This window comes from Oryzias latipes, chromosome 13 (assembly GCF_002234675.1).
Source record: "Oryzias latipes chromosome 13, ASM223467v1".
NCBI classification, from domain to species: Eukaryota; Metazoa; Chordata; class Actinopteri; order Beloniformes; family Adrianichthyidae; genus Oryzias; species Oryzias latipes.
The window spans coordinates 9,792,171-9,805,678 of NC_019871.2; the positions used below are offsets into that span (position 1 = coordinate 9,792,171).

The 13,508-nt window shown below is 40.3% G+C and overlaps 1 protein-coding gene across 1 annotated transcript in view; it reads right to left on the bottom strand.

Moving 5' to 3' along the window:
• Window positions 1–281: 281 nt before the first annotated feature.
• Window positions 282–13,508, bottom strand: part of LOC101160012 (nectin-3-like protein) — a 36,115-nt gene continuing 22,888 nt past the window's right edge. The window contains exons 3-6 of the mRNA XM_004075558.4: window positions 9,698–9,997; window positions 8,402–8,519; window positions 6,931–7,082; window positions 282–4,354 (exon numbers count right to left, since the gene is read on the bottom strand). Coding sequence (XP_004075606.1) covers window positions 3,699–4,354; window positions 6,931–7,082; window positions 8,402–8,519; window positions 9,698–9,997 — 1,226 coding nt within the window. The 3' untranslated portion in view covers window positions 282–3,698. The remainder of the gene's footprint in view (window positions 4,355–6,930; window positions 7,083–8,401; window positions 8,520–9,697; window positions 9,998–13,508) is intronic.

Below are 13,508 nucleotides of genomic sequence, written 5' to 3' on the forward strand. Positions count from 1 at the left end.
TTCAAAATTGCATTTTCTTTTCTCCTCCTGATTTACGATTTGAATAAAGAAATACTCAGAAATGCAAATCTGAGCTTAGTTGTCTTAATCAGAAAAATGCATTTTGAAAATACCAAAAACCCCATTTCAATTGGAGTGGGGCTGTAACACTAAAAGCAGTGAAGAAGCACAATACATCCAAAAAAGGTTTTCAGGATTGCAGTGCTGTTTCCAACTGAATTGCTTGATTGTAGCAATCTAGTTAGAGACACTGTTGAAAAACCAGAATTTTAGGAAACTCATTGGCATTAATGGTGGATTTATTTCAAAGAAAGAAAAACAGCAAAAACCAAAGTCTACCACCCATTCATCTGATTCTGTGTGACATCAATCATTCAGGGAAACAACATAAAAAAAATCATTGGTCACAAACTGACAATAACAAACATTAACTGCAATGAAAACCAGAACAGTCGTCTTCGTGAGACAAGAGCTGCTTGAATGTTTTTAACTAATATTCCATGAAAAAACACAAAAAATACAAAGAAAATTACTATGCATTATAATAATAATAAAAAAAGCCAGAATATTTACAGGAAAACAATATTTTCTTTGAATCTGGCTTGACAAATTGACGAAAAAAACTTTGTTTAACAGTAATGTTCTCAGTAACCAAGTTGTTACATGTGTCCTTTCAAAATGTATAAAGCTTGATAATCAACCTTTTGTCTGTTTTGATGCTTTCACAACAACAAATCTTAAATAAGGAAGATGTACGTATTCCAGGGACACAACCTGTCCCTTTCTTTGTAATGATCATCCATTACATTAATGCTTCTGTACTATCAGGTTTAGAGTCTGTGCACTGCTCAGCCCATTAAGGCACCAGCTATTCAGTAGGGAAGACCCGAAAAAAAAAAAGAAAACTGTACAAGAACATTAGAGGGGAGCAGCTCCTTCTCCCATAATCCTATCAGGTAATATTTACATGTGTACAAACACTAGTGAGGGGAAAAAAGGAGGATTGCCGGCAGCAGCAACCAGCCGGCAAAAAGGATGACGCTTTACAAAAATTATTCAACACCTCTGCTGGTTTTGTTTTGCCAAACAGCTTGTCAAAGTGAACAGCGAGGTTGTTGAAAAGATCACTTGGGTTTGGAGCAGAGGCACCAGTTAGCGCGAAGCAAACAAGCAGAAGCTGACAGCATAACAACAAATAAATAAAAGTGCACACAGACACATATGTGTCATATATCATGGAGTAGGAGCACCACTGCCAAGCGTGATGAAGAAGGATGTTAAAGTTGATTAAAAAGCTGAGGGTTTGAGGTGAGGACTGCTCTTTGAATGTGGGCAGCAGTTGCAGATGTGTGGAGTGTGTGAGGCGCTGAGGGCGAGAGCAACTTAAAGAGATTAAAGCAGTTTATTCTAAGACTTTTAAATCTTCCACCATAGCCCTGGCATGAGAAAATAAGGGTGGAGGAGCGCACCCAAAATCTATAAAACCCCTCAATAAGAAAGGAGATCTCCAAGTATAGCCGACATGCTGCTGTGATCTGACTAAAACACACAAGGTCTGTTTTTTTATCTGGCAGCAAACACCCTCACTGACTGAAAGAAAAGAAAAAAAGGAATCTTCCAAGAGTTTTTTCCTTACTTTTTTGGCAAAGGTTCTTTTGATCTATGTGTCATTTCTGAAAGGAAAAAAAGAACTCAAGTAAGAAGAAATTAGTTTATTTGTGATGTCAGCTGCTCTGTTTCAACTTTATTCCCGTGGATGTGCTGCTTTCAGCCTTTGGGGAGTCGTCACAGACACTTCAGAGTGTGGATCGAGTTTCTTTTTTTTTTTCTCCTTTCCATGATTGCTGTATGTTCAGGAAAGCCAAACCCTTCCATTTTAGCTGGTTCGGTGGTGAGGTCAGCTGCTCACAGTTTCCAAATCAACAGAATATCATACTTCAAACGAGCTAAAACTGAGGCGTCAGTTAGTTTTCCGTTGGTTAATTGTGATCATAAACTACAACAGTGGGGCGTTGAGCGGGAGCGCTGAGACCGTCGGTGGTTTGTGGGACCACGTAATGTCCGACGATGACAGCCGTCCTGGCTCCATCTGGTATTTATAACGCGCCGCTTTGATCTTATATCATAAAAACCTATAATGACCAATCGGTGTTAGTTTTAGAAACAGAAATCTGAGCACAGTAAGGAGGACAAACGGAAAACACTGATGCAGCTTGATATCATGGCTTAGTGGAGAAGGGTTATAGTAATAATTACCAACAACTGTGATAACATTTGGGCTGAGGAAAAGTTACAAGATGAAGTGTGTGGATTAGCAGTTGATATGCTGGATTTTCATCTAATTGACTGACCAACAACAGTTCAAATGAGATGATATTTGCAGGTTGGTTGTGAGTGACCACTGCCAGAGTGCGCTCTGTGATGGTAACATAAAAAACAAAAACAAAAAAGAAAAAGCAGTGTGGTCCCACTGTGAGGGCTGCAAGGGAAACGCCTAACTGGTTTTATTTTAAGCCACATCCAAAAACGCCGCCGCGCCACTGAACTGGCGCGGCGGCGTCGCCGCTCATCTGTTGTGAACATTCAGGCTGATATGTTGGAGTTCGATCAGTGAAGCTCTGGTACCACACAGACCAATGAGTGTCGGAAGACTGAGCGTGGAAAAGCACCACTGGCGATCAGCTTCTTTTTTTTTTTTCACAGCTACATTTCAAACTTTGCAACAAGAAACAAAACAAATCCCCCAAGATGTGAGGAAACTTAAGGCTGCATGTTCTGATTGCGGACATTTATCCAAAACATCATTTACAAAAGCTACCTGAGATTCGTGTGCGACAAAAACACAACGGTCCGAGTTGACAGCTCATTTACTGTAGCCATGGCAACTATGGGTGTCAACAACTTTGGGTACATTTTGGAAGACATTAAAGGGAAGCAGGGAGCGGAAATAATTCTCGACATGAGAGTTGCATCTGCTTTACCACAAAAGAGATTCTAGGAGGTATGATGTGTTGCATAATCCATGGAGAAATTCTCCCTCAAAGTTTGCAAGGGGGGAAATTATCAAAAGCTCTCCCACCTATCAGATCATATGTCCCTTAGTACAAAGGTCTCACAGTTCTCCCTTTAATTCTGGAGACTTCCCTTTCACTAAATGATACTTGTGCGTCAAAAAGTACAAATAAACGCATATATTTAAGTTGAAATACTGGCTGCTGCAGTGCTGTGTGGAAATGCTCAGAGCGAGCGGCAGAGCTGCCCAAATGTCACTGAAGTTGTAAGATGTTGTGGGAGGAGAGCTTAATTAGTCAGGGGTATAAATACTTTACTAACAAAGAATCTGAACACCCGACCTCTGACCTCGGAAAAGCAACAGGTGCAAACACAAACAAGCAGGAAAGCCTCCTCAGTGGAAGAGGATCAGTGGAAACACAGACACACGCTTAAGCAAACACGGGCATTCCAGCTCGTTTGTAGCTCTTTGAAACGCTACAAAAAGTATAATACAATCCACGAACACATCCTTAAGGTTGAGTGGTTACAATCGAGGCAGAACAGTGTTGTTCAAAGATCTCACTGTGGAAAATCAAGAAAAAAAAAAGGTGAGATTTCATTTACTCTTCAACTGAAATGACAAGTCCTTCAGTGAAATCTTGTCTCCTCAGTCACTTGTCCTCTTTCTCCAAAAAGATTTTTCCTCAAACGTACCACTCTCTGCGTGAAATCACAGATCCGTCCATGTGGGACACGTAGTCGCTGTCTGTACCGTTGTCATAGCAGTCCTCCGGAATGTAGGGGGAGCCGTTGTTCACAATGGGGCTGTGCACAGGAGGCCCACATGGGTGCATGTTTTGGGTGGTGTAGTGATTTGCGTAGTAGTTGTCCTCCTTGTTGCCCATGTGGCCGTCCCCCCTGTTGGCCCACTCGTCCATATCTTTCTGCTCAGGGGTGTAGTCCGGGTAAATAATGTCCCCCCCCAGTTTGGGTTTCAGTTCCTGGCTGCCTTTGCTCATTTTGTCGCCGTAGACCTCCTGCAGCTCGTGCGGCTGCAGGACGTCCAGCTGAGACTCCTTCTGCATGTCAGAGGGTCCCAGGTACTGCTTGGTGTAGTAGTCTCCCCTGAAGGTTCTCCGCTGGCGCATGAAACAAGCCCCCCCAAGGATCAGCAAAAGGACCAAGAACAGAACCCCGCCCACGGCTCCACCAACTATAGTACCAAGGCTGCTCTCGTGGATGGAGGCCAGGGTGGGGGAGGTGGACAGGGCTCCCCACATGTCGAATGCAGTGTCAGTTCTGGAGGTGTCGCGGCGGGGAGGAGCCGTGGTGCTGGGCGCTGCAGTGGTGGGGGGAGGATCTGCAGAGCAAACAAGATAAAAAGATTTCAACTAAAGGAAAGACGGCAAATGCAGTGAGTCGTCATTTAGGAGGAGGAGGCTGCGCTTTATGTTGTGTAAAACCTGACAAAGCAGGTGAAAATGTTTCATTTACATCAATTCTGCAGTCTCCCCCCTTAAAAAAAGGAAAAAGGTATGCCGCAATGAAAAAAAAAAAGGGGGGGGGGGGGTCAAGAAGAAATTAGGTGTTTGAGAGAGACAGCTGGGAGGACATGCTCTCCTGACCATCTGAGGAAGGGTGATGAGCTCTTCCCCCGTTCATTTTAAACCCTGCTATGGGGAAGACATGTGAGAGCATGAAGCCCTGATCGATGTGCAGTTCCTGCATCTGATATGTCCTGCGGTAGCCGGCTCTTATGATAGCAGCGAGAGCTGCAGGGGAAAAGGGCTGCGAGGAGCTCAAGGTCAGGATAAGTGCCTCCATGCTGACCTGCAGCCTGATAACACTAGTCAATCAGTCTACAACACATGAAAAGCATGACTGAACGACCAGACATGCTGAGTTTAACTAAATCAAGGTTGCAGAACTCGTTTCTTTTTTTTTTTGTTCATTAGCCAGCATCAATACAATGCAACCTTATGCATGTTGCAAGAATGTGCACCCATGCAATTGATGACACGGACAATCAAAGGCTGCTGAGACAACTAGGAATGTGTTGCAGTCACATCAAACAGCAAGAAGGGGGAGAAGAAGCATTTTTGAAGGAACCTGGTAGTCTCCGCAGGGGTGGTCCGGCAAGAGACTGCATGCAAAAGATGCAATATTTGACAGGAGAAAGTAGATAATTGCTCAGTGCGAGTCTGTCCTGGGCAGGATGTCAGCTGTGCTTTCATTTGGAGCAGCACTCCAAAAGCCTGTACACAGATGGAGCCTGACTGTCTGCTTTGGGATTCCTCCAGCTCTTTCTCCTCAACGCAGAAAAACCAAAAGAAGTGTGTGTGTTATAGTAATATGGGTCCTGAAGCAGCACTTGCTATGTTTGGAAAGGGATTCAAAGGAAAAAAAAAAAAGAAAAGGCCGGCAGAGTTTTTGAACTCCACACCCAAGCGCCTCAATAATGAACTCAACCAGTGAACAAGAGAAAGACAAAAACTGGTGATTTTTTTTACTTCCTTTATGAGTATTTCTTTAATGATCATTAAATCTGACTGCAGGGAAACCCTGTGATGAATCTCTGAACAATCCCTGTAACCAGTTATATCATTGACTCATTATATGGCATGTTGTGACACTGAAACCTGACCTCAGGGAGGCTCAGGAAAAGGCTACAAAGGAGGCCAGTTTACTGAACCAGCAGGGCTGCATCTTCCCTATCTGTTCATCTGATGTTGCCAAAACCACAACACTGAAAACATTTGGTAACAATACTCTAGCTGCACTCCATGCTGCCCTTTTACCTGAAAAGTTTGAAAATAAATGTGAATGTGGACATTGTAAGTCACTGTCCCATGGTCTGGGTGAATCCTCGACTCCGACTGGCTGCAAGGTGTGGATTAAAATTGATATACCACACAAAAAAAACAAGTTCCGGTCACATAGCCCAAATGTTTTATATCACTGCACTGTCCCAGTATTCCAATAATCAACATAAAAAAAAATGGTTGTCATACCTTATTCCACAGTTTTTCATAACAGTATGACCGTGGAAAAGAAGAGTGATTTCATAGTTTACTTTAGCCTGTTTGGTTAATTTGATCTTTTTGAAGACTGGGATGCAATGCAGCAGAATAGAAAGAGAGAAAAGAATCTAAGGAGGAGTAAAAAAGACACAAGGATGAACTGAGCTATTTAGACTTTTTCTTTGAAGCAAGCTTTTGCTTCATCATCTGGTCAAAAACAAGTGGTAAAGGTAAACTTTCATTCTAAACTGATGCTTTTTTTTAACCTATCATGACAATCAGCTTATCGTTTTCCTTTACCGCCACAGTCACAGCCGTTACCATGACAGAGCGTCTCACCACTTATCAAATAGTGCCCTTTTTGTGAAAGAGTGATTTAAACCTAAAAAACAACAAGATTAAAGTACTAAAATTGAGTGACCATAACATAAGCGGGTTAATGCCCTTTGAGGTGTCCATTATCAGAAATTAACCGCGTTGTCCATTAATTTCTGATAATGGACACTTCGTCGGGCATTATCCCTCACTCAAATTAATCTAACTGCCGAGAATTTAAGCTTTCCTGACAAGACTTGGCTGTTGAATAATTATATGCAACTTTATTTTGTGTTTATTATAATGTTTTTAGCATTTTCCTATTTGAAAGTCTATGATATACTACGGCTTTAAAGAACAAACCATCCTATATATTGTTATTGCCAAACCCAACAGTGACAGAATATTGGGTTTTTCTAAAGGCCAAAAGCACAAATAAATGTAAATAAGTCTATATTAATATGGAGCTCAGTTCTGCATTATGGTCCTGACAAAATGATCAAAGAAATAGTTCAAATTTAAATTATAACCACGGGAATGATGCATAAAGCTTCATTGCTTTCTAAAATAAACTAAAAAAATGAGAAAAAGTCAACAGTACCTTGTACCCAGAAATTTACATCTTCACCGCGGAGGCCGATTTTATTCATCACCTCACAGCGATAGATTGCAGAGTCATTGCGCTTCAGTGGGCGGGTGAAGGCAAGAATATTATTTGAGATCTCAACACCGTCAGGCATGGGTCCATCCAACCTGAACAAATTAAGCACAACAATGTTTTTTGTGTGTGCACTTAAAAAACAACAACTTAAATGCTATAATGCATAAACAATTCAAAGACATTTTTTAATTAGTTAAAAGCTTGTGACCAAAAGAAATAAACAAATTTGCCCAAATTTACAGATGTTGCCAGTCTAATCTGTTCAATATTTCTGTCTTTTAGGGCAAGATGTCTAGAGAAAGCAGGCAGAGGTCCAGTGCTCCTCTAAAGTGACATAAACTTGGCCAGGACGGTCTTGCAAAAGAGATTTTTAATCTCAATGAGTTTTTTTATCCTGGTTAAATAAAGGTGAATAAAAATAAACATAGTTTGAATGTATAATTGGAGCAGGGAGTCCTCATGAAAGGTGTAGAACATTAGACAGCTCAAGTCGCTTCTAAAATTATACTGTGCACCCTTTATAGATGCACACTCGGGTACTTTAAAAATATTTTTAAATGGATTAAAAGCCTGTTAAAAATGGAGCCCAGAGAGGAAAATTGCTGCTGATCTTCAGGGCTACTCTGAGTTTTTTTCCGCTTGGATCAGTTCTGTTGCGTCATTCCTTTTTTGGTTTTTTTCATTTAGATGCAGCAAAGTCAATATGTTAATTATTTACTCCAACGAAAATTGTGTTTTTGGTTTTCCTAACATGTTCTTGTGGCATTCAGAAAATTGCATTTCTGAGTATTTCTTTCTTCATATCATTGTTAATCAAGAACAGATGACAAAAATGTGCTGGAAAAAGGAGCACATTTGTGACAGAAAAAAACATGCTGGGTGGCCACAAGCTCCCTGCTCTGCTTCATTCTGATGCGTCCATTTGCAGACGACTAGATCCATGTAGGTTGTTTTCCTGGTCTGCCATTGTTCGCCATTGTTGTTGCAGTAATGTTATGTGGGAGTTTTGGGGGCTGTAAGTTAGCGGGAGAGTGTTTTAACAATTAGTTTAGTTAGTGGGGGCAGAGTTGATCCAAGCCCACGGTCCCGCCTTCCACTCAGAGGCGAATTCCAAATGAACTCCTGTCGCTCTGCAGAAACTACAGTATGTCCTAGAAGACGAAACAGGTAGTTTTGATTTTGACTAAAAACGACATAATCATCATTAAAGAACCACTGGGAACGTTTTTAAAAATGGCTCAAAAGATGATTAGAGTGGGACTGTGGTTGGCACATAATGCACATATTTGTAGTGTTGATCCTTAATTTTGCATTCTATTTTGCATAACTTCTTTAAATGGACATTTTCAGATCTTATATTCTGACTGCTTAGTAGTTTCTCAACAGGAAGGCTTGTGATGGTGATACTGACCTGATCCATGTGAAGCGTTGGGCGGGCGGGTTCGCCTTGGCATCACACGTGAATTTCACATTTTTTTGGCCCACATACCAACTTCTGTCCTTTCCTTCTACTGATACTATTGGTGCAACTGTGTGATAAAACAACAAATAAGGATCATGCAGTACAGCACTTTCTCCAATGTAATGAAATGTACAGCTTTTAAGGCTTTGTCAGGTCCCACCATTGCAAAATGTGTTATGTTTACCAACATGACTTAGTTTTATTAATTTTCCCCCCTAAAGACATGAGAACAGAATCACCTATTGTGATCACTGCAGACGTATGACAGATGAACATTTCCAGAAGGAACAACGCATGTATTATAAGCACAGTAACAAGCGCTGACAAAAAAAGCTCTGAACAGGACTGCAGTCCAGGATCTGCTGGCGAAAGCAAGTCACAGGAACAAATAACTAAGCCTGGACTGGTGGAAAGTTAGAAAATGATAGACTCACTCAGGCGGCAGATGAACCGCAGCTAATATTAAACTCTACTCGCCTCATCCATGAGTTCGAAAAAAGAAGAAAAAAACATCTATCCCTGCACATGCAGCTTTATTAAAGTACTGCAAACACACAGATATCCAATTGTTCTCTTTAATTTCTCTGGAGGACAAATGAGGAACTCATTATTGTGCAGAGAAGATGCCTCGACACACTGTGTTCGTTGACCCTTCTCGTACAGTTCAACGCTGAAATTGTGCTTCTTTTGCACTTAAATTCCCCCGTCTCTGCATTTGACATGATTTATTGAACTAAAGTGGCTCTCTCCTCCTGTATTAACCTTCGTTTTTGTGCGTTTCCATCAGCGGCCCCCCAGCAGCACTCCTGCTTCTGCTTGTGTTGTTCTACAGGCCTGATCAATATTTCTTAAAGCACCTTCATCAGCCAGGACTCACAAAGGCTAAGATGTTGCTCACTTAGGATGTATGCATTAGAGAGTATGACATTACAGGCCCCTATAAAACTCTTAGCAACCCCTCTGGGTACTAAAACAGCAATGCACAAGTTCATATTGTTAAAGTATACTTCAACATCTAGAGTGGTAAAATGTAAGCTATAATGATTATTTATGACCCTTAATGTTGAAGTTACTTTATAAATGCATTTATATGGTTGTAATTTGAAAAATAAAAATGTAAATCTAACTAAATTTCAATTGTAAAGCTTAAAAATAACTTTGAGTTAAAAAGTTGCCACAATTAAACATTCACAATTTTAAATATAATTGTTCAAAGGCATAATTCAGAATTCTTTATTGACTTACACTGAACATTTAATGTGTAGGGTATTTTAAACTCAGTTTGCAGGGCTGGGTGGCGCACCACACATGTGAGCGTCTTCCCCTGGGCGTAGCTCTGTGGCCGCCACATGTAGCTCACTTGCACGGAGGTGGTGCCGTTGGCATCATCATGAGTTTGGGTCACCGACTGTCCAGACAGGTCCGACTCCCAGGAAACCTCTGCCTCGGGACGGCCACGCTCAGCTATGCAGATGGCCACCAGAGATTCGTTCCTTCCCTCTAGCAGAGGTGTTGAACCCGCAGACACGTACACTTTTGGCTCCACTGTTTTAAAAGTGAAATGAGGAGTGTAATAGAGAGGGGAACAAAAAAAAGGAAAGATATTGATCCTTGTCTGTATATTTTTGAATAAATAATGTGCGGCTGCCTCAATACACTTAACTGGCAAAAGAACAAATATTGACTCCTTGCATAAATTAAAAATTGATGAGGTTTTATATCCAGTCATACAGGGAAGATGAGATTATTCTATTGATGTATGCCAAACAGAAAGTGGGCATGGGGACAAAAACACTTTCAAGTATCTTAGTCTCCATCTTGAGAAATCCACCAATCCATCAACATATCACTTCAGAAACAGACAAAACAAAAACCACTTTTTGTTGCGCATTCATAGACTGCATGCCACCAACGCTGTGTTTGTGTCTGACTTTGTTGTCCTGGAAGATGAGGAGCTGTGTCCTATTTCTGTTGTCAGGGCTGCTGAGCTGGAGTGAGGTTACACCGCTTCCCTTAAAACAACTCCAGTTTAGGTATAACAAGGATTTTTTCCCCCCGAATAGAGGAATAACAGATCCATGCAAGAGTAACCAGAAGACTACAACCTTAAGAATAAAAGCAGTTGATCTGAGCTCTGAAAACATTACCCTGACATTAAGACATTTATGATATATTTAAGAGTAAAAAAGTCATAATAACATTGTGTTGAACTGCCTTCAGCTTTTATTACAACATGAATTTGACTTGGCATGTTTCAGTGAGATTACGAAATAACAAGAGTTGCGTTATTTGTTTGGCAAGATCCTGTATAGATGGTGATAGAGTTGGAAGGGTTTTCAAAACTTTGCCAAGATTCTCATCAGAGTTAAGGCCTGGATTCTGTGGTGACCAATCTATACATGAAAAATATGCGTTATATTCCTGAAATATCAAAGTCAATCAATTCTGACTTTGGCATCTTTAAATGCACCATCATGGGGGGAAAAAACGAATGATGAAATGATGAAGCAAAGTCATTTAGTGGATACAGATATCAATCTTATCTAATGCTTTGAGAACATTTTTGAACGTGGATCTGACCAACTGCTGTGATGTTCTTAGGGTTTTAGAGTAGACACTAGGCAGGATGGCTGCATGAATTTATGTCTGCATAAAGCAAGTGTCCCACTCATGGACTGAATAAGAGAACTGGACTGAGTAGAAAATGGCTTACTTCTGGCTCCAAAGAAATTAAGTCAATTCAGTCGCCATTTTTTCAGGATACAAAGATTGCCATATTGGTGCCAGACGTTATCAGTATGCAACGATTCGTCCGAGTGAGTGAGCTTCTTGAAAATTCACACCCCAATCACTTGATCACAGATTCTGGAGAATCTAACGGTTTAAATATTGGATGTGAAGCCAGCAGGCACCACATACAGTACAGACCAAAGGTTTGGACACACCTTCTCATTCAAATGAAGGTGAAAGTATGTCCAAACTTTTGGTCTGTACTGTAACTTTTATATAGGCTTCTGATTGGCCAGTTTATTTCTTGAATAACTTGTACTATAGAAAAAAAAATAAAAATGTAGGATTAGCAAGAACATGTTAAATAAAAAAGCAGCAGAGCAAGAACAGTTATTCTGACAAATAGCTGTTTATTTCTCAATTGAAGTCTATGGGATTTTGGCTTTTTGAAACCACCAGGTACTTCTTCTTTGAACACGATGAAGGAGGGGTCGATGGTCCAGCTTGATGTGGATGCATCATAGGTACATCCACATATCCTTCAATCCTTATGCACCATCACTCTCGAAATGTGTAGTCACAGTAACTGTGAGATTACATGAAATAAATTTTGATAAACTGGAAGGAAAAACAACACATGGGCAAACTTTTCAACTAAATTATTTGAAAATTATTATTAAAAACTATTGCAACTTTTAGGAAAAACGGCGGCACCATAGTTGGCAAGGTACACTCCCTCCTTGAGCTTGGGTACCCAACAACAGCCACAACAACCAAAGATACGCTGAGCAAGGCAGCAACTAACCTGAATATCTTTTCTTCTAGAATGAGCACCCGCCAATCTCGACAGTAACGGTTAAGTGATGTACCACCTGAAAGTCCCCTGGAAACTGTGAATGAATATATGGGGCAATTACCAATATAGATTTGTGTGTATTGATATTTTGAAGTACTTTTTGTCTCATTACGTATATACCTATATATTTTCAAAAATAAATTGTAAGCTTTTATTTTGTTATTTTGTCCTGCTTTTTCTTTTTTACTGATCCGAAAATAATGGAGGTCCCTCCATAATCCTTTACATTACAAAATGCTTTCATTTAAAGCGATTTAAAAGTGAAAAACACATTAGCAGAAAATATAAGCTTGATTACCCTGCCTAAGCACACCAATCCAGAAAATGAACCCCTCTTCTTAAAGACATCTGACATCAGAATGCCAGAAAAACACATTTCTATACCTACTGCCACCGTTCTTTGTCCAAAAATAACCCACCATCTCGTGCAACTTTTGCAGGGAGTGAATGTTGTTCTCTGTGCTCCACCCCACATTCTTGACTTGCTTTTCCTTTTCCTTGCACACTTTTGAATTACACACAGTAGCTCCTCTATGCTGAGGCGAACTCCTTGAAATATCAGAGTAAGTAAATCAGGGAGACGTGTTAATTTGGAGTGGCTGTCCAAAAGCGAAGGGAACTCTATAGACAGCTGGAGAAGTGTTGAAAGGAAATGAATAACGATTTCCTTTCTCGAAGTGGGCTGCAATTTGCCCTTTCTGGTCTTTTTAAACACTGATCTATAAATGCAGGGAGAAGAGTGAATATAGAGAAAAATGTGAAGACAAGTGCGTTCACTGGAAACTTAAGTTGCTCTGAATTAACAGAAACATTTTGTATGGATGCTTTTGGTTTGAAAAAAGACCAAAACAAAAGTTTGAATGTGTGAATGAGGTCGAACATGGCAAGGAAGTGAAATGTGTCGTCATGGGCTGATTTTAGTCTCCTTGGCAGCCCCTAGTTTTCAAAATAAGATGTAAAGATAAAAACAAATATAGGGGTGTGAGTCATATTATAGGGAACCTGGAAATAATACGTCAAAGCAGAAATTAAACCATTTCCTGACTAGGTTTTTTCAGGAAGTTGAAAAATAAATTTTCTGCACATCCCCACCGTCAGATTGTGTACATGTCTTTTTGCTTCATTTCCACATTTAACTTTCAGACTTGACTTAAACTAGCAACCAGAAACGACTTGAAGCTCACATCTCAATGACCCTAGAGTCCAAGTCAATGAACTCTGTCTAATGAGTTACTAGAAAAAATAAAAAATAAATAAAACTCAAACAACTAAATTGTAAATTATTGGCTAGCTGAGTGAGACAGCTTATACTCTTAGTGTATGCCTGTACATTATCATGTATGATGATTAAGAGTACACATTATTATCTAAATACAACAGCAATAAAGATTTAAATCAAACTTTTTTTGCGCCAAACAAATAAATCAACGGCTCCGTAGACTTCCACGAACATGTTAGCAGAAGAAAACA